Raw genomic sequence first — 27,219 nt, 5'->3', positions numbered from 1 at the left:
CATGTACACACACACACACACACATGTACACACAGAGCACAGAGTGATTAAACAGCCACAAGCACACGCACATGTAAACACACACACACATGTACACACAGAGCACAGAGTGACTAAATAGCCACAAGCACACGCACATGTACACACACACACACACACACATGTACACACAGAGCACAGAGTGACTAAATAGCCACAAGCACACGCACATGTACACACACACACACACACACACACACATGTACACACAGAGCACAGAGTGACTAAATAGCCACAAGCACACGCACATGTACACACACACACACACACATGTACACACAGAGCACAGAGTGACTAAACAGCCACAAGCACACGCACATGTACACACACACACACACACACACATGTACACACAGAGCACAGAGTGATTAAACAGCCACAAGCACACGCACATGTACACACACACACACACACACACACATACACACACACACACACATGTACACACACACACACACACACACACATGTACACACACACACACACACACACACACACAAACACACACACACACACAAACACACACACGCATGAGCAGTCACAAACATGGATGCTCCACCTACCTTTGATCAAACACACAAAAAGCCACTCTGAAGGAGCATGGTCACCACAAACTGCCCCACTGCATTTTTGATTGATTGATTGATGTGGATACTTATATAGCGCCTATCCTCGGTCAGAGACCAAGCTCTAAGCGCTTTACATACACGGGGACATTTGCACCACAGGCTGCCTACCTGGGTAGAGCCGACTGACGGCTGCCACTGGGCGCTCATCATTCATTTCCTGTGTCATTCAATCAGATTTCAGACGCACACGCATACACACTCAGATAGACATATAACATTTTACGTGTATGACCGTTTTTATTTATTTACCCCGCCATGCAGGCAGCCATACTCAGTTTTCGGGGGTGTGCATGCTGGGTATATTCTTGTTTCCATAACCCACCGAACGCTGACATGGATTACAGAATCTTTAACGTGCGTATTTGATCTCAGTTCTGCGTGCGCACACATACGAAGGGGGTTCAGGCACTAGCAGGTCTGCACATATGTTGACCTGGGAGATCGGAAAAATCTCCACCCTTTACCCACCAGGCGCCGTCACCGAGATTCGAACCCAGGACCCTCAGATTGAAAGTCCAGCGCTTTAACCATTCGGCTATTGTGCCCGTCATTTTGCTCCAACAGAACAAAAACATGCCCTGACACAAACTGTAAGACCTGTCCACTTACCCAAGAGAGAAATGTAGCTGATGAGGAGTCCCACCACAGCTCGCTTTTCTTCTTCATCTGCCACACACAACAACATTCCAGTGCTTTAATCTTCAGACTGCCAACAGGACAATGTCAGCTCCTCTCCCATCTCTACCGTTTGAAGATATCACAAACTGACCAGTGCCCTTGTGGCACAGGCCCACAGACCCCCTCCCATATCCTGCAGTCCTGCCCCACCTTCGACACTCTGAGATGCCAGACATGGCCCAGCCCGGTGGAGCTCCAGGAGAAACTGTGGGGACCGGCAGGGTCCCTTCGACAGATTGCGGACTTCGCTGTCCTGACCGTACAGAAAATCTAGCGTGGCCAGGGAACACAGAAGAATAAGAATAAGAATTCCAGTGCTTTAGCTAAGTTGGAGGAGACTCAGTGAAGTGGTCTTCATGGAATATTTACAGAAGATTGACTTAAAGGAAAGTAGTCAGTGGTTTGAATGGAACTGGCAGCAGATCTGACCCTCCGGAAGTTCAAAGTGCACATGGTTAAACACCAACACTGGCAACAGACCTCCTCTCTCTCTTTATATATATATATATATATATCTATATATATATATATATATATATATATATATATATATATATATATCTTTTAATGAACCTGTCTCAAGATTTCATACACATACATACATACATAAATGTAAAGATACATACATACATGCAAACAAAAAAACATATATGTAGATATAAACATATGAAATATATACATAGTTAATAAACAATGACGCCAGGAGAGCAAATGATTAACACATAGCAAAGAGTGGTAACTCTCTCCATTCCCAAGGTACACAACTTCAAGTTTATGCTGCTTAAGCTACTGATTCAGCTAACACACAGGTACATGAAAGGTATGCTGGAACAAAACCACACACTTACTTTGTTTTAGAGGAAGTGTCTGTGTTTGTTCCAATTTTACTTACCTGTGTGCTAGCTGAATCCGTAGCGTAAGCAGCACACGCACGCGCCCACACACACACACACACACGCACACACACCCACCAACCCATTCACACACACACACACACACACACATATATATATATATATTGAGAGAGAGAGAGATGGGGGGTGGGGGTGGGGTGGGGGGGAGATATACTATATTTGATTCAGCCTGTCTGAAGACAAATCACTGCAACTGAAATGTTCACCCTGTCTCAGGATAAATCACAACAGTCTGTCTGAAGGCTCATCCTGTCTCGGGATAGACCACAACAGACAGTCTAAAGGCTCATACTACCACAGGATAAATCACTCCAGACTGTTTTAAGGCTCATCCTGTCTCAGGATAGACCACAACAGACAGTCTAAAGGCTCATACTACCACAGGATAAATCACTCCAGACTGTTTTAAGGCTCATCCTGTCTCAGGATAGACCACAACAGACAGTCTAAAGGCTCATACTACCACAGGATAAATCACTACAGTCTGTCTGAAGGCTCATCCTGTCTCAGGATAGACGGTAAGACCACAACAGACAGTCTAAAGGCTCATACTACCACAGGATAAATCACTCCAGACTGTTTTAAGGCTCATCCTGTCTCAGGACAAATCACTAAAGACTGTCTGAAGGCTCACCCTGCCTCGAAACAAATGTCAATATACCTCCTATATATCGAAGTTCATACAGCCTCAGGACAACTTGCAAAAGACACCATACACATCCAGCAGTTCATGTGGCAACAAATCATCTGCATCTCTGGAGACTGTTCTCGCAACAGATGTCTGTGACAACAGATCTCTCAATCTGCAGTAACAAAGATCACGGTCCACTGCCCCAGCCCACACTAAAGCATGAACTTTTGAACGACCATAATATTTGGTCTGTTGAGCTCATCAGTATTTTAGCTGCATCCCCTACTATTTCACAAACCTGATCATCTACCTTCCAGTCTTGCTGTCCTGGGCAGAAATAAATCACAGCAAAGAGATATTTTCAGGATACTTTAATGCTACTTTCTTTTCAGATCCTGTTCAGAAAGGATGTCAACCAGGCACAGAAGGTTTTTCACCCTAAGTCTTACCATCTTCTGACCTTCCACTCTGAGTTTCCTTGACGATGATGTGAAACAGGCATGGTGGTCTTTCCGTTTTACAGTCAATTATTATTATTATTGATACTAATTTTACGCCTATATTTGGTCACAGACCAAACTCTAAGCGCTTTACAAACACAAGTGATGGTGGAGTGATGGCCTAGAGGTAATGCGTCCGACTAGGAAGCGAGAGAATCTGAGCGTGCTGGTTCGAATCACAGTTCAGCCGCCGATATTTTCTCCCCCTCCACTAGACCTTGAGTGGTGGTCTGGACGCTAGTCATTCGGATGAGACGATAAACCGAGGTCCCATGTGCAGCATGCACTTAGCGCACGTAAAAGAACCCACGGCAACAAAAGGGTTGTTCCTGGCAAAATTCTGTAGAAAAATCCACATCGATAGGAAAAACAAATAAAACTGCATGCAGGAAAAAATACAAAAAAATGGGTGGTGCTGTAGTGTAGCGACGCACTCTCCCTGGGGAGAGCAGCCCGAATTTCACACATAGAAATCTGTTGTGATAAAAAGAAATACAAATACAAATACAAAACTCACTTGCACAACAGACTGAGCTGGGAAGAGCTGACTGACAGCTGCCTTCAGGTGCTAATCACTCGTTTCCCGTGTAACTCAGTCGGGCCTCAGTCATGCGCACACATACCCAAGTGTATCAGATTACCTTCCATTCTGATCCTCCTTGGTAAAGACGTCAGCAAGGCAAAGAGATCTTCTTTCAGTATCATCAACAGCTTCAGGCTGCCATCTCCACCAGACTGGTTGGTGCGGAACTCCTCCAAGGCCGCTGCAGCTGGTGCTGCCACCTGGCTGTACTCGTCTGTCATCAAGAGGACCAGCACTTCCAGGAGGGGAGATGTACATGACTGCACAGCCCTGCAACAGAATGAAATGTGATTTTATGTCATTTTACACATACATCTCCCACAAAATAAAAATGAAAATTATTTTCAAGTCACAAACAAAGATCTGCCACAAAAGCAGGATGTTAACTTCACACAAACTCTGAACAAGTGTGCCAAAAGAAATGCAGAACATACTGATTTACATGTGCCACTAAAAATAACATGATAAATCAAATTCCACACAAGTTCTGCAAACATTTGCCACAGAAAACAACAGCACAAAGAGTTATTTTCATATAAACTCTACTGTAAATTTTCACTGAGATCTGAAGATTAAATGCACGTTAAAGATCCTGTAATCCATGTCAGCGTTCAGGATATTATGGAAACAAGAACACACCCAGCAAGCACACCTCTGAAAACAGACAATGGTTGCTTACAAAAAGTTACATGGCAGTTTCAGTTTCAGTAGCTCAAGGAGGCGTCACTGCGTTCGGACAAATCCATATACGCTACACCACATCTGCCAAGCTGATGCCTGACCAGCAGCGTAACCCAACGCGCTTAGTCAGGCCTTAGTATGACATGAAGGACTGTCATACATACATAGTAAGACATGACGGACTGTCATACATACATAGTAAGACATGAAGGACTGTCATACATACACAGTAAGACATGACGGACTGTCATACATACATAGTAAGACATGAAGGACTGTCATACATACACAGTAAGACATGACGGACTGTCATACATACACAGTAAGACATGATGGACTGTCATACATACACAGTAAGACATGATGGACTGTCATACATACATAGTAAGACATGACGGACTGTCATACATACATAGTAAGACATGACGGACTGTCATACATACATAGTAAGACATGACGGACTGTCATACATACACAGTAAGACATGATGGACTGTCATACATACATAGTAAGACATGACGGACTGTCATACATACACAGTAAGACATGACGGACTGTCATACATACATAGTAAGACATGACGGACTGTCATACATACACAGTAAGACATGATGGACTGTCATACATACACAGTAAGACATGACGGACTGTCATACATACACAGTAAGACATGATGGACTGTCATACATACACAGTAAGACATGACGGACTGTCATACATACACAGTAAGACATGATGGACTGTCATACATACACAGTAAGACATGACGGACTGTCATACATACACAGTAAGACATGATGGACTGTCATACATACACAGTAAGACATGACGGACTGTCATACATACACAGTAAGACATGACGGACTGTCATACATACATAGTAGTGTAACAACAGTCATATACATAAAAAGCCCACTTGCACATACGAGTCAACATGGGAGCTGCAGCCCACAAACAAAGAAGCACAAGAAGAACAAGGAGAAGAAGAAGATGCAGTGGAAGAAAAAAAAAAGAGCAAGAAGAAAAAGAAGAACAAGAGCAAGAACAAGAAGAAGAAGAAGACAGAAGAAAGAAGAAGAAGAAAGACGAAGATATAAACAAGAAGAATAAGAACAATAAGAAGAAGGAGAAAAATAGGAAGAAAGAAGAAGAGGAAAGAAGAAAGAAGAAGAAGAAGACACTGCTGCTGCTGCTGCTGCTAATGATGATGATGATGACAATGATGATGATGATGATCAATAAGAACATACGGAAGAAAGAACAAGTACAAAAAAGAAGTGAAAGAACAAGAAGAACAAAGAAGAAGGAAGAAGAAGAAGAAGAAAAAAAAAATACAGAAGAAGAGGTGTAGGAATAATACCTGGTGCAGTCTGAGAGAAGGCGGTGTGCCCAGGACACCAGCTGGAGCCGCACCTTCCAGTGGTCGTGCTTCTTCAGCTTGCTCACCTCCTTCACCATGAACTCCACCCGGGGTACCACGGTCTCCACCCACCTCTCCTCACGACACACCATCAGCTCCTTCAGTCGCCCGTCCATCTTCAGTCCAGCTGCGAATGAATGTGTGTGCGTGCGGGGATTACTTGGTGGAGAGGAAGAGGAGGAGGTGTGGTTGGTGTGTGTGTGTGTGTGTGTGTGTGTGTGTGTGTTGGTGTGTTTGTGTGTGTTGTTGTGCTGTATGTGTATATGTGTGCTTGTAACGCATGTGTGTGCATGTTTACACATATGTATATATATTTGTCTATGCATGTCTACAACTGAGAACTATGTGTGCACATATTCAGCCCAGCAACAAAATATTTTCCCATAGACTAAACTATGCAATATCAAAAGGAATCAAATGTTCATGAACATGTACTGTTCGGGCTATATTATTTTGATGTGGAATCATCAATATTCAGAGCAACATGATATTTTAACTTCCTAATGTACAAAGTATGCAAACCTTTGTGTGAACAAACAATGTTGAAAAAAACAACAGAAAAAAACAACAACAAAAAAACAAACCCAACAACAACAACAAAAATCCCATCACTCTGACAAGTCTCATGAAAACTGCCATGCCTATAGAAAGTGGTTTTTCTTCTGTTCGTTTGTTTCTCCAGAACCAGGTAAGCATTGTGTTTCTCTAGACCAGGAAACCTCTGTGTTTCTCTTGAACCATGTGAATCCTGATGTTTCTCTGGAAACAGGTGAATACTGTGTTTCATCAGAACCAGGTGAATACTGTGTTTCATCAGAACCAGGTAAACACTGTTTCTCAAGAAACAGGTAAGTACTGTGTTTTTCTGGAAACAGGTAATTACTGTGTTTCTCTTGCAACAGGGAAGAGCTGTGTTTCTCTAGAACAAGATAAATATTGTGCTTCTTCAGAAACAGGTAACTATTATGTTTCTCAAGAAACAGGTAATTACTGTGTTTCTCTAGACACAGGTAAGTACTGTGAGCCCCACAGGTGTTGGCCACTCACTCACCGACCCAGGCGTGGCCCTCTCTCTGCTCCTGTGCCAGGGACTGGTCGCCCAGCGTCAGGCACACCACCTCCGTCCACACCTCCAGGGCTCTCTGTGCACACACACACACACACCACATATGAAAACTCACACGCACATAAAAACTCACATACACACAGGCACACACACACACACACACACACGCACCACACATGAAAACTCACACACACACACACACACACACACACACACACCACACAACACACCACACATGCAAACTGGGGAGTCACTGCAAAGAACATAAAATTTCTATATGTATACACACACATAAAAATACACAAACACACACACACACACACACGACCTGGGGAGTCACTGAAAAGAACAGGATTTACAGCATGTATTCACATCCATACTCACACACACTGCACACACATACACACACACATACAATCAAACACAAAGGCAATCAAATGTCACCATCATACCCTCTGGCATATTACTTCAGCCAAAGGCAACCAAAGGTCAGTTGCCTTAACGTTTGCTGCCTTATGCTGCTTTCTCAATGAATCAAAACTGCACTGGAAAATTTTAACCATTCATTTTGATGGCAAATTTGAGCCTTTTACAAACGAACTGAATTGGAATAAGAGCTGAAAACCAACTTTGGGCATTAAGCCAACTCTTGTGAAAATGGTAATAAAGTCCACCATTAAAAAAAAATTCATACATGTTTTTCTTTTCCAACAAAAGGCGATCACTTAGGAATTCTGTGCCTTGAACATTTTATTATGCCTTGACATCAAAACGACTGGTTTTGCATTACAGTGCAAGGTAGGATTTACTACACATGCTAATTTATCAAAGCAAAATTATAGGATATATGCCTGGATATGCCTGGTCACACCAATACCCATTTTCACAAGTTGCCCTAAGTTGGTTTTTGCCCTTATAATGTATCTATAATTATTCATATGAACACACACACACACACACACACACACACACACACACACGCACGCACATGCACACGCATGAAAATTTACGCACAAACAGAAAATTCAAACACACACACACACACAGAAATAGCACACACACACACACACACACAAATAAGCACACACACACTGTGTGTGCATCAATATATGGATGCATATGTAAGCAAAGACATAAACATGCGCGCACACACACACATACACACACATGTGCACACACACATACACGTGCGTGCGCACACAAACACACACAACCACGCACACTTACACAGAAGAGCTGATGTCCTTGCTTACTGTCCCCAAGTAACACTTTCAGCATGGCCGTAGAAATGCCCGGCAAAAGACCGGCAAATCGATTGCCATGTTGCCACCAGCTGTCTTCATGGTCTGTGGGGAGAAAATGATTCAGCTGTACTGCCTTATGAAGTTTATATGTATACTGCAATATGGCCATGGTACACAAACACACACACACACACACATATACACACACACACACAAACATATACATACATGCATGCACACACACAAGAACACACACATGCCCACTCACACACACATATATCTCCAAAGGTATAGAAAGCTGACTTTTTCTAGATCTAATGGTGTATTTCCAACTGGTTAAAAACCTATCAATTCCACAGGTGATAAAAAGAAAACAAAACAGCAGTCAATCAATAAATCTGTCACCATGCGCAATATTCACAGATACTCACAGCAGTCACTAAGACTCACAGCAGTAACTCACAGTGTCTCTCAAACTCACAGCAGTCACTCAAAACAGTCATTAAGAGCCAAGGAGTCACTCAAAGCAGTGCACTCAAAATCATTCAGATTCACAGCAGTCACTCAGACTCACATCAGTCACTAACAGCAGTCACTCAGACTCACAGCAGTCACTAACGGCAGTCACTCAGACTCACAGCAGTCACTTAGACTCACATCAATCACTAACAGCAGTAACTTAGATTCACAGCAGTCACTCAGACTCACATCAGTCACTAACAGCAGTCACTCAGACTCACATCAGTCACTAACAGGAGTCACTCAGACTCACAGCAGTAACTTAGATTCACAGCAGTCACTCAGACTCACAGTAGTCATTAACAGCAGTCACTTAGACTCACAGCACTCACTCAAAACAGTCACTCACAGCAGTCAATCAAACTCATAGCAGTCACTCAAAACAGTCACTCATAGCAGTCACTCAGACTCACAGCAGACACTCAGACTCACAGCAAACACTCAGACTCACAGCAGTCACTCACAGACACTCAGACCCACAGCAGACACTCACAGCAGACATTCAGACTCCTCACAGCAGTCAGTCACAGCAGTCACTCAGACTCACAGCAGACACTCAGACTCACAGCAGACACCTCAGACTCACAGCAGTCACTTAGACTCACAACAGTCACTGGGACTCACAGCAGACAGACTCACAGCAGTCAGTCACAGCAGACACTCAGACTCACAGCAGACACTCAGACTCCCCACAGCAGTCACTTAGACTCACATCAGTCACTAACAGCAGTCACTCAGACTCACAGCAGTCACTCAGACTCACAGCAGTCATTAACAGCAGTCACTTAGACTCACAGCAGTCACTCAAAACAGTCATTAACAGCAGTCACTCAGACTCACAGCAGTCACTAACAGCAGTCACTCAGACTCACAGCAGACACTCAGACTCCTCACAGCAGTCAGTCACAGCAGTCACTCAGACTCACAGCAGACACTAACAGCAGTCACTCAAACTCACAGAAGTAACTTAGACTCACAGCAGTCATTAACAGTAGTCACTTAGATTCACAGTACTCACTCAAAACAGTCACTGACAACAGTCACTCAAACTCACAGCAGTCACTCAAAACAGTCACTCATAGCAGTCACTCAGACTGACAGCAGATGCTCAGACTCACAGCAGTCACTCACAGCAGACACTCAGACTCACAACAGTCACTCACAGCAGTCACTCAGACTGACAGCAGACACTCACAGCAGACACTCAGACTCCTCACAGCAGTCACTCACAGCAGTCACTCAGACTGACAGCAGACACTCACAGCAGACACTCAGACTCCTCACAGCAGTCACTCACAGCAGACACTCAGACTCACAGCAGGCACTCAGACTCACAGCAGTCAGTCACAGCAGTCACTCAGACTCACAGGAGACACTCACAGCAGACTCACAGCAGTCAGTCACAGCAGACACTCAGACTCACAGCGGTCACTAAAACACTCAGATTCACAGCAGAAGAACTGTGACCCTGATCCATTGCCCACTAACCTTTTGAAATTATGTCTTGATGACCTTTTCCCCTTGATAACCAGAATTATTAATCATTCTCTAGAGTCAGGCATTGTTGATGACTGTCTTAAATTGGCCATTGTCACCCCTCTTTTGAAAAAGCACAATTTGGAAACAAATCAGCTAAAGAACTATAGACCTGTCTCTAATCTTTCTTTCATTTCTAAAATCATTGAAAAAGTTGTGTTACATCAGCTCCAGGAACATCTTGATGAAAACGGCCTGCTTGAAACTTGTCAGTCAGCTTATCGGAAAAGCCATACTACAGAAACAGCCCTTCTATCGGTCACAGATATTCTCCTCTCAAACACAGAAAAAAGACTTACATCTGTAGTAGCATTTTTAGATCTGTCAGGGGCATCTGATACAATTGACCACCAAATTCTTATCAATCGTCTTAGCACTACCTTTGGCATTAAATCTACTGCTTTAAAATGGTTTTCTTCATATCTTTCAGATCGTCAACTCAAGGTTAAAGTAAAACATAGCACCTATAAAGTCATTCCTCTTGTGTTTGGTGTCCCTCAGACTCACAGCAGTCACTCAGACTCACACCAGACACTCAGATTCACAGCAGACTAAGGAGTCACTCAGACTCACAGCAGACTCAGGAGTCACTCAGATTCACAGCAGTCACTCACCGCACTCACTCAGACTGACAGCAGTCACTCAGAACACAGCAGACACTCAGACTTACAGTAGTCACTGAGACACAGCAGTCACTCAAAACAGTCATTCAGACTCACAGCAGACACTCACTCACAACAGACACTCACAGCAGTCACTCAGACTCACAGCAGTCACTCAAAACAGTCACTCAGACTCACAGCACTCACTCAAACTCACAGCAGTCACTCAGACATATCACTCAGACTCACAGCACTTACACAGACCCACAGCAGTCACACTCTCACAGCAGTAACACACTCACAACAGTCACACACTCACAGTAGTCACTCAGGCTCACAGCGGTCACCCACAACAGTCACACAGACTCACAGCAGTCACTTAAAACAGTCATACATAGCAGTCACAGACTCACAGCAGTCAAACAAACCCACAGCAGTCACAGACTCACAGCAGTCACTCAGACTCACAGCAGACACTCACCATAGGTACGTTTCTGCAGCAGTACCAGAAGAGCCTGCATAGCCTGGGCGCGGAGACGACGAGAGGCACGGACATCTGACACCACAGCCACCAACTGAGACACCACACTGCCCAGCCGTGCAATGCTGGTGGGAACATACAGTTGGTGGAGAACTCTGAAACAGAGGGAGGAGCTCAGAAAAAACATAGTAAACATAGTAGGAAGAGCTCAGATAAAAACATAGTAGGAAGACCTCAGACTATAGGAATACCTTCCTGACTCGGAGGACTCTGAAACAGTGGGAAGAGCTCAGGAATACCTCAGAATACCTTTCCTGACTTTGGGACCTTAAACACTGGGGAGAGCTCTGAAAAAAACAAGGGAATACCTTTCCTGACTTGGAGAACTCTGAAACAGTAGGTATAGCTCAGACAAAAACATAGGAATACCTTTCCTGACTCAGAGAACTCTGAAACAGTGGGAGGAGCTCAGGAAAAAAACATAGGAATACCTTTCCTGGCTCTGAAAGATACAGAAGAAAAAAAAAAGATTCCAGTTTTGGATATTCTAACAAGATCTCAAAGGATGAAGTGGACCTTTCCAGACTTGGAGAACTCTTAAACAGTGGGAAGAGCTCAGAAAACCCCCCAGGAATACCTTTCCTGACTCTGAAAGATTCAGAAGAAAAAAAGTCTAGTTTTGGATTATATTCTTACCAGGTCCAAGGATGAAATGGGCATCCCTTAATTTGGCTCAAATCTGATTTTGGTAATTCCCTTGTGGAGAACCTACAAAGAAGCTGAACACCTTTCAGAGTGATACTGTTTTGCCCTACTCTGGCAGACTTCACTAAGTTCCAGATTCAAGGATGCCGCTCACTATGTCTGGCTCTGCAACTAAACAATTATTGTTGTCATTAGGGGGCTTAGCAGGTGGTGTCCTGAGCATGTTAAATCAGAACAGGCACGACTGAACACCATCAAAGTGACTCAAGCAGCAGTGCAGTGTCTCCTCTGGTGTGTGGCCTCCGAACACTGATAGTTCCCTATGGACTGCTGACGCTGGAATTGCGACAAAAGAACCTGGGTGTTGCTGAGTGTGGTGGACTCAGCTGGAGTAATGCCATTGTAATGGTGCAGATGACAGGGCAGCAAAAAAAAAAAAAGAAAGAAAAGTTTGAAACTGAACCTTTTTTTCTTCTTCACAGTAGCTTTTCAAAGCCACTCTTTGGTTCAAGGTGGCTGAAAGGACAGGGATGGTGCTGAGAATTTCTGTGACAGAATCTGTAGGAGATTCCTTTACTTTCTTTTCAGCACAACAGCTCTTCGCAGACACCTTCCATTAGAACAGTCCACCTGAGGATGCTGCCTGGCATCAGTGATCAGCACAATTCCAATCCTTTCATAGTTTGTGCTTCAGGTAATGTTTGCACTGAACGTTCAGAAATGCAATTCTGTATTTAAAACTTCACTTTTCAGTGTGTATGAACTTACAATTAAAACAAAATAAAACAACATACAGAGAAATTAGAAATAATCAGAATTCACTGTAAGAGTATACCAAATATCATGTCACCATGCTTTTTCAGTTTTTAATTTTGATTACCACTTTATAAAATCTGAAGCCTCCTGCTAACCAGCTCCCTTATATATCTTTCGTTTTAAGATATAACCCCTAAAATAGAACATAACCTTTTTTTATGGATGCATTCCATAATGAGAAAGATTACACCAGGACCAATTATTATTTTCTGAAAGCATACACACACACACACACAAACACACACACACACACTGACACTGCGGATTAAAAAAGGCGAGCATTAAAACATACTGCAAATGACAGTTGTTCAGCAGACAGCACAATATCTGTATGGCGGCCACCTTTTCTTCCTCTGATAAATCTCTCTTCACCAGCTCTGCAGAAACATACATATCCAAACACACATGTAAGTACAAATACCAAAGAGCATTTCTTTAAAAAAAATATAAAAAAAAATAAAAAAATTATAATAGTCTTAATCCACATCGCATTTATCAAACCAAGCAATATTCACTTTGATTAATGTTTGAATTCTTTATCGAGTACATTATTGTACTCTATATATATTATGTAAGAATCACACTGTTAACTCACTCCAGACAAATAGTTTTCTCCCTTACTTTTCCCTGCAGATGACCCATTTGTTAGGTTTAGGAAAACAATCACAGAAAACAAAACACAAAATAACTGAATGGAACTCACTGCACTTGACCCACTGACCCCTCTCCTCACATCTGTGTATGCCCACCCCCCTCCCTCTCTTCACAACCCTCAGAAGGTGAGTCACTGTCAGTACCTTCTTGCTGGTGTTTTCTTCACTGCAGGTACTTTATTCAACGTCTTCATCATCCTCATCGATGTTGAAACTTTCAGTCTGAAGCATTTCAATCACTTCAGCAGCAGTAAAAAAGCCGCTGTCATGATCCAGTTTGCTCCAAAAATTTCTATGTGTATCGTCTGCAATGCCATTTTCGAAACGTATGCAGATTAGCCTGTCATGTGGGGTACCGAGGTCAACAGCTCGCCAGCGAGAGTATAGTTATGGAATCTCACGAAGAAACTTTCCATTCGACCCTTGACATGTTCACCACAATGCCTGGTGTAGCTGCAATTTTTATGCTACCCCATGAGGAAAACATGGAAAAAAGTTTAACTGTCGAAACCGCTATAGCGTTCCGTCGTCCAGAACACTGCCTTACATCAGGAACGCTAAAGTGTTCCATCGTCTGGAGTGAGCTAAACTACTGACTGCTGAACTCACAGAAAAACACTGTCCACATGTGGCAACCTTTTTTTCTTTTTCTTTTCTTTTTATTGAATCTTCACTTCCACCTCTTTCTCTTACTACCTGTGTCAGTTTCACATTAGCTGGGTCAATATTGCCAAGTCCATCATAATTTCATCAAGCACTTGCTGTGCAGTTATCCTTTGATGGTTTGCCAGAAGGATGCAGAAAACAGGATGAAAACACATTAATCATTCAAATTAGCAAAACTTTGTGTGCCTGTAAGGGAAGAAGTTCTGTTCCAGTTATTTCCCTTCCTAACAGATTAATGCCTACTTGAAACTGACGAACTGGTTTAAATGAACAAATGTCTTTGGCCAAATGCTGTTCACGTCCAGGCAGTAAATGAAGATCTGCCTGCGGTGCCCAAACACCATTCTGACATATGGTTGAATGAGTTAAGACAGTGACCCACTATAGGATCCAGTCATATGACTGTGCAGCATGGTTCATACAGAATTCAGGTGTCTGACACATGTTCACTGATCCACGCTGACAACGCGACTGCCATGCAGTCTTCAACAGAAATCAGTGAGCCAGTAAAGGATGTGTGTTTGCACTGGCAGTCCCAAGTGAAAACTGAGCAAGAAAGATCATGGATGTGCACGTAACTGAGGTCATGCTATTATATGCAATCTGACTGGTTACCACACACCCCAGTACAATGAAAAATAGCACAGGTTTGATCTTTACAAGACATACATCCACTGTAGGGGTGATGTGACTTTAAGTCATTTGCCCTGGAAATGCATGATGTAATAAGAGGGTTGAGCATCACCAGATCCAACAATAGACCACTGGCTTTAATCATTTAAATCAATGTTTTGATTTCCATTAACTTGACCTCTGGCAGCACATAATCACAAGCCAACTGGTAAATTAAATGATACTACTTTCTATCAAACACACGTTCATTCATTTTAAATAACATTTTATTCTCCAAGGAAAAATTCATGGAAGCAAACACTCCACAGTTAACCAGTTGAGTGCCTGTAAGACGTCAGCTGACATCCCACAAAAAGTGTTGCCATAGTACCTATTAGATGTCCACTGACGTCCTGCATATGTTTTGATTTTACCTTCATTCGAGTTTGGTTCAATGCACATAAACAGACTGAACGGTTAGTCTGATGTGTCAGAATTGTAAAAATACTATTTAAATGAACATACATTACGTGGAAGACCCCTTTCTACTTGATAATGATTTGCTAACTGACCATGTGATACGCGCATGGAAAAGGGGGTTGCATCATGTGCAAAAAAAAAAGACATTGAAAACTGTGTCCAGTAAAGGAAGTGGTCACATACAGCAGATTTACACATTTCTGAAAGCTGTGCTTGTGATTATGGACAGCTAGAGTGATGGAGAAGTATCTCTCTTGTCTGATGATTGGTTTGAAAACGAAGGAGATAGACAATGACAGTGATGAAGCTGACAGCCCTTTTGATGGTAATTCAGTCCGTCAGACAGTCCAATCAGACAGAGAGGAGTGATGTAAGACAACAGGTCGAATGCCAGCTAGAGGAGTGGAGTGGGCCATGGCAGTTGGACACCAGCATACTCATATTTCCTCACAGACTGCAGGAAATCGACAACGGCCAAGCCTCCACAATTTTCATGAAACCCTGGGCTGAACCTGCACTGGACATGAAACATGTGCTTTTTGCTTTAAAAATTTTTTTTTATACTGAATCAGATAGTTGACTTGTTTGAAGAGGTGGCAAGCCAAAGGCACAGCAGACACTTTAATTGGCCCACGTATAACATGAAGAGAGTGAATGTCATCAAAGAACTTCACCCTCTCACTTGCAAACGTTCTTAGCAGTCAAAAAGCTTGCAAGCTCAGTTTCTGAGACCGTGATTGACATTTTACATTGACTATACCCACCTTTGTCATTTTTTGGACAGAGGTTCACTTACATGTCTACACGAGCTGTGATTTGTTTTTATAAACTTATAGCCTGTTTTTATTTCTTTTTCAGGTATGATCTGACAACAGGCATGCTATTTCTTGCTGTATTTTGTTTCTTTTCTTTATGGATGTCATTATGTAGAGGTGGAAATAGACTTTTCTTGCACAAAAAATATTATTTTGATTTTAATTGTTTAAATGCCTGAACAGTTATCTGCAATTAACCTATTCGGGAAAAAAGCAGAACCTACATTCATTTTCCTTCACAAAAACATTTACTTTCTATCTGTATTTTCCACAGATTTTGTGCTAGAATATTTTCTAATTTATTACCCCTGACTCCTCAAAATTCCCTGGCAAGGGGAGATCACTTAAAAAAAAATTTCTTTTAGAACATTCTCTGGCACTCAATTGGGTAAGTCAACTTATGATGTTTACCTCAGCACAAACTGAAACCCAGTTAAAATGTAAACAAAAGACCTTCACCATCCTTATCAACTCTGATAATCGACGCAAAACTTATTTCAAAGACACCAGCTTACAAAATCTTTCAACATGTTGCAACATGTTCAGTGATTACCTCCACTGGAAGACAGCATGATGTCAGACAGGAGAGAGAAGAGATCCATGAAGACAGCTACATGCTGTAGCTTGGAACTTTTCAGCACAATGCCAACAGCATGGCATGTCTCAATCAGCAGCTGCTGTGGTCTGCAATACACACAGCAGTAAGTGACTATCACAGTATCAGCTGTCTGTCAATTTCCCTCCCTTTCATTCTCAATCTAAGACACTTCAAGTTCTTTTCCTTTCATTCTCAGACATGGACTTTTCTGTCTTTCTTTTAAAACCAGCCTCAAAACCCTTATTTCCAAACTAACCCTTCCTGATCAATGCACTGTTTCAAAAAGCTGTGCCATCCATATGCTTGCCTAAAAATTCATGTGTGTACATTACTATACAATTTTTGTGTGAGCAAGCAAGACTGCGCATGCATGCATGTGCAAATGTGTACATGTATGTCAAACACCTGCATTTATAATTTTCGTTCATCGATGTAAACTTTTGTGTAACCATCCTTTTGTCATAAAACTGCAAAAAGCAGAGCATCCTGCCTGGGTTTTCTTTTACAACTTCCTATAAAGTGTCTAGTATACTGTATAACCTACTTTAAGACAGGTGTCATATTTATAAAACATCAATACTAAATTCTTTTCGTTTGTTTTTTCGATAAACTTTACTACTACTACTACTTTTTTTTAAATGACATTATGAATGGCTTGTAGCATGCACATTAGTCAGAAACAAGATTCTAAAACAGGTGAAAAAATATAAAATGTTCCCAATTTCATTCGCTTTTAGATTTAAATTGTATTATATCTATAACACATATTATGAATTATATTATGAATTACTAGTCATCAGGCATTCAACATAAATCAAGCAAAATAGCAAAAAGAACTGTATTATGAGATGATCTGTTTAAATCTAAAATCATTTAATATGAAGACATTACCATTAATAAAAGAAAGCCCATGACAATAGCAAATCTTCTTTGCTTCCTTCTATCTACCTATTATCAGTACTGCCCAGTGTCTTCTCAGATTTTTTCTGTTAAAAAATTGTTAACCTCAGGAAAGAACTGGATCCATAGTCAGTTGTGTCACATCCCTTGGGAAAAGAATTTTAAGGTGTTCCTTTTGTTGCTTTCACATCTATATCAGAGACAGATGTACTTAGTGTATTGAAAAAGTCTGCTCCAAAAAACATGTGACCTGGACCCCCTTCCCACACCACTACTGTATGAGTGCCTGGACGTTGTTATGCCTGCACTACCAAAAATTATAAATAATTCTTTAATTTCTGGTGTCTTCCCTTATGTATACAAAACTACACTTGTTAAGCCCCTGCTAAAGAAAGCCACTCTGGATCACAATGACCGCAAAAGTTTTCGCCCTGTATCCAACCTTGCTTTTGTGTCCAAAATTACTGAAAAAATTGTTCTCTCCCAACTTTCAGGCCATTTAGTATTAAACAACCTGTTCTCTTCTTTTCAGTCAGCATATAGAACTGCCCATAGCATTGAAACTGCTTTGTTGAAAGTAGTTAATGACCTGTTACTGTCTGTTGATGAAGGTCATAGTTGTCTGTCAATTTCTTTGCTGCTCCTCACACCTTCCTCATCATATCCATGCATCTGATTCTATTTCTGCTTTTCGCCCATCACTAAAAACTCATATTTTTAAAACCTATCTATAAGCACTCTCAGCTTCCTTGTTCTCCAACACCACCCATGTCAGCTCACTTTGGATGTATGAGGAGTGGGAGAGTGTGTGTGTGTGGGTGAGGGGCGGGGGGGTGAGGGGGGGGGAGGGGAAGGGGTTTTGAGAAAGAGTGGTTATGAATGATTTATGAAACTTGTAAAATTTTCCTTTCATGTAAAGTGCCCTGATCTCTTTGAAAGGGCGCTATATAAATGTACATTATTATTATTATAAAAGCACTTGGCCCATTGTTAATCATATATTGAGTATTAATTTCCACTGCCTGTATCCTGATCTTCACAGTGAACTGTGATACCTAACCTATACTTCAGAATGGCTTGCTTCTGTTGGCCATCAGAACTGTCCTTACAGTTAACAATTGCCAAAACCTAGAAGTCTGTACTAAAGTGATGCATGTTCTAAATAAACTAAAGTTGTGTCACACATCAGTGATCCCTGACCGAATGGCTAACCTGAACAATTCTTTACATACACTGATGCAGTGACTTGCTACATAAGGATAGCTACCAAACTTGTCTGTGAACAACTACAACAGCACTCAACCTATATCGTAATTTATACTAATACTGACTCACACAGTCAAATTCTCAGTGAATTACCCAGGCAAACTATCACCTACTGGTGATATTATATACTATAGTATCAGTGTTGTCTTTATCTATCAAAACCTAAACCTATATACTAACCTATTTACTCACAGTAAATGCCAAAGCAAACTACCATTGTTGTTACACCTCACAAACTATCCTGAATTAGTGAATACCAATACATGAAAACTGACTCACAATGATTTGCTCAGACAGGCCACCAGAGTGGTCCTGAGAGGAAAGATGAGGAACTGCTGCATCTGCTGCATGACCTCCTGGTCAAGGCCTTTCAGCTGCCTGGCCAGTGCCTGCACAGTACTAGTGCTGGGTGACTGCACCAGCTCCATGCACACTGGCTTCACATGCTGCAATGCTGCTCTCACCGCTCCCGACTCCATCCTGAAACATAAACACTTCATCTGCACTTTCTTAGTGACATTAACCTCCATGCCATTCACCCTGAATCCTCCAACTTCTTTCCCTCAACATGTTTGCTTGTTGTTGTTGTTGTTGTTGTTTTCAGATCAAATACAGTGACCTAGATTCATGCAGAACTGTTACTTAGGGTTCTGTCTTTAACATCTGGAAGTATAGTTTGCATAGCAGACTTTAGGTTTGGTTCAGGATACTATGGGTCATTTGACCAGTTCACCACAACATAGATGGGTCATTTTCAAAATTGATTGGTCAGAAAGAAAAACTCCTCCTTCCCACTCCTGGAACCCCCACTGAGCAACCCTGTGCCCCCAAAATTTGTAACTGAATTTGTACTTTGTCTGTTATACTTGTTGGTGTGTGTGTGTGTGTGTGTGTGTGTGTGTGTGTGTGTGTTTGTGTGTGTGTGTGTTTGTGTGAGTGTGTATATGTGTGACGGTAAGTAGAGATTATGTGCTAATGTTTGCAGTCAGAATGAAAATATAACATAGTTATTACTAAACTTTAATCTCCATTGCTGAAACATTGACTTATGCTGACTGCTCTGGATAGTGTATGTTAACATTATGGTCCAGTTAATACAAAGGAAAAGGTAGAAACAAACGCAAAGCAGTACAGTTGAAAGACATCATGATTATATTTACAGTGTCGCTGTCCCTTACATTAGTCTAATATTGTTTTAGGAAAGCACTTTCTTCTGCTTTGTGAAAATCTAAATCTGCACAGTTGCAATGTCTCTAAAATTTCCAAAAGTACCATGCCAGGATAAAATGTGGACCTTATTTAAATCTATTCTTGTGTACTATAAACTATGTAGCCAAGCACTCAGCTGGCTACCTTATCCATAGTTCAACTCACAGCACACGCCATGAGGCGCATGACAGTTTTACTACAGTGACAGAGTCCAACCACTGACTGTTGATGAAACTTGTGTGGTGCAACGTTATTTCAAATTTTGAAGGGAAAGCTGTAAGCGTCCGTAGGTTACTTCCCAAGGCACAGCTCTCAAAAACACATTGAGTGTGTCGCACACACAGGCAGCTGCCTAACATTCTATTGCACTGTCTTTTCATGTTCTTCTCATCTTCTTCTCTTAATATTGTAATAAAACAATAGAAAAACCCTTTGTGACTGGTCTCTATATGTCCTTGGCCTGTGCGCAAATCTTTTCTATCCTGTCACCTTCATACTCTTTAATTAAGTAATTCTTTTTTAACCCCTTTATTATATACCACTCAGGTTAACACGGCAACAACTATATAAAGATAATGTTATCTATGTCAGTATGTGGAAGTTGGGTTGTGTAAACATGTACATTATACCCTGGAAATGAAATATGGCTGCTCAAATCACTAAACAAAAATGGTCATGCACCTTTGTGTTTCTTGATCAGACCTGGATTTTACTTGAAAGGGCCACACTCTTGCATAACATTTCTGCTCACAATACACTAGTGATGCTGCCTTTGTGTAAATGTATCCTGTTTCATTTCCTGACTTGATACAAATTTTGAATTTTTTTTCAAAATGTTCATCTGCTCGACGTCAGTCTGTACAGTAACTAGTAACAATTACATCAATCAATAATATATTTCTGTGTTTGAAACTCCTGTGTGTGACTGACTGGCTGCCACATCAAAGCGTCAATCTAAATTAGTTTGTGTCACTGACTGATATGAACCCTCAATCCTGGTATGCTACATGCAGAACTCTGGTCTTTTTGTTCCATATAAATGGTATGAACTAGCATTTGTCAGGGTGAAAGACCATTTCTCATTCCTCTTCCCATTTCTCTAATTTCCAAAGATTTCAATATGAACAATTCTTTACACAGGCAATGAAACAGTAGGCTGCCATGCCATCTGCAGTGTAAAAGGCAATGAAATCTGTTTGTTTTGCTAAGGCACATCATTAATATATGCATCAGGAAGAGATAACTGATAAGACCCAAGTTCTGCTGATGTATGCAGGACTTCATTCTTTGATGCATTCACTGATTCAGATCTGGGACCCATCTGCCACCACAGCTTTCTGTCTGTCCTCCACAAACTTTGTGATCAATAATTTGTAGATCCCCGAATGCTGCAGAATTGCAGCACACACCCTGCTCACTGAAAAAGAACCCATGGCAGCAAAAGTGTTGTCCTCTGGCAACATTTTGCTGAAGAAATCCACTCTGATACAGTGATAGGTACACAATAAATATGTATGCATGCACTCCAGGGCTGACTAGTGAGTTGGCATATGCTGCTGTCAGGCATCGGCCTAGCAGATGTGGAGTAGCGTGTATAGATAATCCGATGCAATGACGCTTTGAACTCAGACTGAAAATGGGAAACCCTCACCAATCCAGTCCTGTGACTGGCTCAGTGGCTGTTTACACGGCAGTTCTGGCGTTTGAGGAGAGGTGTCTTCGGGACTACTGACGTCTTCATCGTTCGCTATTGGACTTCCATGATGATGATAGTGATAGAGTACTTTTGCCTGTGTACTCTCTTTCGTATCTTTAATATATAATAGCATATAGGACTTACATTTTCGGATTGTGTTCCATGGTTGGTTTGTACTGTGTCTCAATGATGCGCCATGTTAGTTATTGCAGTAGTCTCCCCTCTGTATTTTTACCGGACCCACCACAATCAATGAGTTAGAACACTGGTCGATTCATTACGTATTTTGGTTCTGTTGTATTGTGGGATGTAGAAACCCCTTAATGGTGAGAGGAAGGGGGTACCGATCGACAGTTCGAGCTTGCACAGGTGACTGGTTTGAAAAAACAACAACAAAACAAAGTATATGCATATGTGTAGGTATGTGTGTATGTATTTGTATGTATATGTGTATGTTTGTGTATATGTGTGTGTGTTTGTGTAATATGTGTTGTGTGTATATGTATGTGCTTTTGTTTATATCTAACCATTTATTTATCTGTCTGACTATTTATTTATTTGTTTGTTTATTTCATCGTTATTCCTTTGATGTTTCTACTTGAAATGAAACCTTGCATTGATGCATTTCACTGACATATTGTGCCTAATTGATCGTAAAATATATCTATTTGGAAAGAAAAGAACCTTCTCTGCAAGGGAAAAAAGTAATTGTGAAAGGGATAACACACACACACACACACACACACACACACACACACACACACACACACACACACACGCACGCACGTACACACACACTGACACAGACAACACATACACACACATACAACACACATGCACACACACACACACACAGACACACACGCACGCACACGCCACTGGCATGTTAAACTGATGAAAGGAGGAGTTTGTATTATACTCCATGTTTGGTGTTAAATATACTTACCATGTCAAACTGATGCAAACTAGGCCTATTGGTTTGCTCTGCTTGGCCAAATTTCGCGCGGCTAACAGTGAAAAGACGGGCCCACCCGCTCTCAGCCAATCAAACGCCTCTAAAAACTATAAGCGCTTAATCATTCCGTGGCCATGAACAAAAATGCCCCATGAGAACCACGGCGGAGACGCGGGGACGGACGGGCGGGCATTCGAGTTTGACATGGTAAGTATATTTAACACCAAACATGGAGTATAATACAAACTCCTCCTTTTGGTGTCGTATACTGTACCATGTCAAACTGATGCAGAATTTAAAGCAAATGGAGGAGGGCAACGCCTACTGGTTCATATGGGGAGCCCTTGTAACTGAGACGGCAGTGTTAGCCGCGACAAAGGAAATCCCCTTGGAACCGTCAGCCCTGGTCATACGGAAATTTCTGAGGTAGAAGTTGATGAAGGGATTCTCAGACCGCCAGAAGGCTGCCTCCAAGACATGCTGCGTTGGCACTGAGTGCTGGAAAGCAGCCGAAGTAGCTGTGGCCCGCACTTCGTGTGCTCTGGGATGAAGACAGCTGATATCCCTGTGTGCATGAGAGTAGGCTCTACGAATGACTTGGGAAACCTGGCGGGAAATGGTGCCTGCAGCGATGTCTTTCTTGTAATTCTCATTGAGGGAGATGAGCAGACACCTCTGAGAAGAACGCCTATGGCGAGACCTATCCCAATAATATTTGAGACACCGAACAGGACAGGTGCCTATCCTCATCATCTTGGGCAAGAATATCAGACAAAGGTCTGACTCTCAGAGAGGGGGAAGGAACCTCAGGGTCTTGGTTCTTAGCCAGAAACTCTGGAAGGAAACGAATAGTGATGGAACCATCTCTGTGGAAGGCCAGATCTTGTGGCATTCCACTAAGCCCATGCAGCTCACTTCTATGACTGCCTGTGGCCAGCCACAGAAGGAAAGTGGTCTTGAGGGTGAGGATGTCAAAAGGAATAGTCCCCAATGGTAGGAAGGGCTGTTTTCGAATGAAATCCAGCACCAGGAACAAGTCCCAGAGGGGCACTCTTCTGGGGTCTCTAGCTTCCTTCAGAGGGGCACCCCAAGCCACCTCTCTGAGCAGGCAATCCGCTTCCAAGGCGGAACCACCTAGCTGTTTACAATGTGGTACAGAAGGCAGACCTGTACCCTCGCCCAGAACTAGCAGACAGGATGAACCGAGGAGCAGAGAGCCAGAAAGTTGGCCAGCTGCATGCTCGTAAGGTTCGTAGGGGTAATGCCCTGAGCTGTACACCACCGCAACCATTTCTTCCAGCGAAAGTCATACAAAGTCTCCGTTCCCTGCCTCCTTGCTCTGGTGACTATGGAGAGGAGGTCAGAGGAGGCACACCCCTGGGTCAGCACAGCCGACACAGAGGCCGACCGAGGGGTCGAGGACTTCAATGGTGATGCTGACAGTTCCGACCGCACAGCAGCCATGCGTGCTGGTGGAGCAGTTGAGGATTGGAATGCGGAGTGCCCGAGCGAGGCTGCCTCAGCAGATGAGATTTGGTTTCAAGTTCCAGGGGTGGGAACATGTGTCAGGGACTGAAGGTCCGGAAACCAGGTCTGGACTGGCCATTTCGGCGCAATGGGGATCAGCTGCGGGTGTTCCAATCTGTCTTTCCGTATCACCTTGGACAGAATTGGAAAGGGAGGAAACGCGGAGGCAATCAGACTGCTCCAATCTAGAGAGAGAGCATCCACTGCCCACGCTTCTGGGTCGGCAACCGAAGAGACGGAAGTGGGAAGTCTCTTGTTGAACAAGGTCCACCATCGGCCGAAACCACTGTTCCCACACCCCCTGAAGGCTGTCCTTGTCCAGGGTGCACTCTGTGCGTATGACACTCTTGGACCTGCTAAGAGCATCTGCCAAGAAGTTGGTTTTTCCTGCTCAGTGTCTTGCTGAAAGTGCAATGCCCTTGCTGTGGCACCAACGGAGGAGAGCCTCAGTCCGCATGGAGAGGTCTGCCGAGTGCGCTCCCCCCATTTGTTCACATAATATGTGACCGTCGTCTTGTCCGTGAACAAGCGGATGGTCTTGCCAGTGGCCTCCCCCATGAAGTGCAGGAGAGTCCTGCGAACTGCCTCCAGTTCCAGAACATTGATGTGGCACAGGCGCTCCTCCGGGGACCAAGTCCCTGCTGCATAGAGTGAGTCCATGTGGGCTCCCCAGCCCAGGGAGGAGGCGTCTGTGAAGAGTGCCACCTGAAGAGTAGGTGGGGCTAAGGGCACCCCCTGTGTCCGAAGGGGGGTGATTAACCACTCTGATGTCACCTCGAGGAACCACTCGCCCAGACATATCTGGGTATCCCATGGCTGAGTGCTCTGGGACCGGCGTAACCTCAGTGCCCTCTGGAGAGGGCGCTTGAGAACCCTGTCCAGGGGAATGAGAGGTGCCGTGGACTCCATCGTGCCCAAGAGGGAAGAAAGTGTCTGCGCTGTATCTTGGAAGGAGTGGCGCCAGTGGCTGAGGAGGCCTGCCAGACGGTCCCAGTGATCTGGCGCCAGAGAGACTATCATAGACCGCGTGTCGAATCTCATCCCTAAGAAGTCGAAGGACTGACGTGGGGACAGATCGCATATCTGCTGGTCCATGAGGAAGCCCAGTTGGGAGCAAAGGTCTAGAAGTCTAAATATTCTAATGTGTATTCCTTTAGAATTGTAGGCTCATAGTAGCAACAATTTGTGAATTACATTTCAAAACAAAAACATTGGGGTTGGATGACTCAGCAAATAATTTTCAAACGTTCACATTTTTGATTGATTCAAACTTCACTGTTCTTTGGACACCCTCCACAGACATCTTGCTTGTGTCTGTGGTCACACTCATTCCACCACCACCATCCTCCTGCCACTTCCTGTCACATGCACAGACTGTTCATTTACAACTATCATCAGACACATACAGTGTAATAAAGGTATAAGAAATGTGTGATATTTTTTTTTTCTGGTTCAAAAGGGAACTGGTAGTCTCAATAAGTCAGCAAGCTGATTGTTATCATCATCATTATTGTTCTAATAACTATACAGAATGCATGGAACGGGAGGGATGCAAGTCTGCCTCTGTGTGTGTGTGTGTGTAAATTCCTTGAAGACCCCATTTTTCACCTGCTCCATGAAGACATTTTGTTTTATCCATTCCTGGGAGGCTGCTATTCATGCTGCACTTGTTCCAAGTTCCTGTTTCACCTGGGATCTTGCTTCCTAGTCTTACCATGTTTTTGTTGTTTGTTTTTTTTAAGCATATGGACCTTGTTTTCTTTGTGTTGGGATATCTCAAATCACCTGTCATGAAGGTGGTCAGTACTGGGTTGTTAACTATAAATCAACATTGTTACTTCATTACAATTATTGTATTATTTATTATTAGTAGCAGTTTAACAGGTGAACCATTCTGGGAGAACACCTGAGAAAATGTGATTATTTTGTCAGTGTGAATGTGATTAGACCAGGAAACATAGACATAGTTCTGGAGACATTGTGGTACATGAATGAGGGGAGTGGGGAGTGGGGGGGAATAACTGAGGAGCAAGCATCTGTTCTTTTTTTTCTTGCTGCCACTAAGGAAGCCAATTGCAGGTTTTCTGAAAAGTTTTCCCCACACGACTTTGCTTGAATCAAAGGTTAGTGTTCAATGGATTTCTTCAAAATCAGGCACAATTCATATTCAGACACAATTGATGTAAAAATGGATTCTTTCACAGGTTTTGTTTCACATCAAGGTATCGGGGGAAGTGCTCACTGTCTTTGTTTTTGTTGGTGATTTTGTATCAAAGAAAATTCAAAATTTCAGCTATTGTTTAAGCACCACTGATTTTGGCTGAAACAAATTTTTCAAATGCATTTTCAAGCTGCTAATGGTGTGTGTGTGTGTGTGTGTAACAGCCATTGGTGTATTCAATAAGAAGCCATTAGTAGTCCATATGCAAAATGCCGTCAATTTTTCAAATGCATTTTCAAGCTGTTTATGGGATGTGTGTGAAACCGCCATTAGTGTACTCAATAAGACCATTGGTAGTCCATATACTAACACTTTTTGTGAACCATGTGTCAAGAGAATCTCTTTGAAATGTGAAGAGTATGCAGTGTGACAAAATATGAACATTGTGTAGCTATTACCCCCACAAGGGAACTTTATGATGTTAGCACTTCAAATCACTTATTTAACTGTTTTCAGTTACTAAATTAATCAACAGTGTCACTTGTGTTTGTGCACAGCATTATCTAAGTAGTATGTATCATGTGAGCGAGAAAAACTGAGTTTCGTCCGATTTTTGTATATAAAAAGGCACACAATT

At 42.6% G+C, this 27,219-nt stretch overlaps 1 protein-coding gene across 1 annotated transcript in view; it reads right to left on the bottom strand.

Annotated features, from left to right (window-relative positions):
* Positions 1–22,151, bottom strand: part of LOC143287673 (TELO2-interacting protein 1 homolog) — a 56,822-nt gene extending 34,671 nt beyond the window's left edge. Inside the window, exons 1-10 of the mRNA XM_076595853.1 lie at positions 22,084–22,151; positions 19,314–19,514; positions 16,824–16,954; positions 13,337–13,421; positions 11,524–11,678; positions 8,369–8,487; positions 7,127–7,217; positions 6,016–6,202; positions 4,033–4,244; positions 1,278–1,334 (exon numbers count right to left, since the gene is read on the bottom strand). Coding sequence (XP_076451968.1) covers positions 1,278–1,334; positions 4,033–4,244; positions 6,016–6,202; positions 7,127–7,217; positions 8,369–8,487; positions 11,524–11,678; positions 13,337–13,421; positions 16,824–16,954; positions 19,314–19,514; positions 22,084–22,103 — 1,258 coding nt within the window. The 5' untranslated portion in view covers positions 22,104–22,151. The remainder of the gene's footprint in view (positions 1–1,277; positions 1,335–4,032; positions 4,245–6,015; positions 6,203–7,126; positions 7,218–8,368; positions 8,488–11,523; positions 11,679–13,336; positions 13,422–16,823; positions 16,955–19,313; positions 19,515–22,083) is intronic.
* Positions 22,152–27,219: the final 5,068 nt, after the last annotated feature.

Source organism: Babylonia areolata, chromosome 11 (assembly GCF_041734735.1).
Source record: "Babylonia areolata isolate BAREFJ2019XMU chromosome 11, ASM4173473v1, whole genome shotgun sequence".
Lineage (NCBI taxonomy): Eukaryota > Metazoa > Mollusca > Gastropoda > Neogastropoda > Buccinidae > Babylonia > Babylonia areolata.
This window is presented reverse-complemented; position numbering and strand designations above follow the sequence as displayed.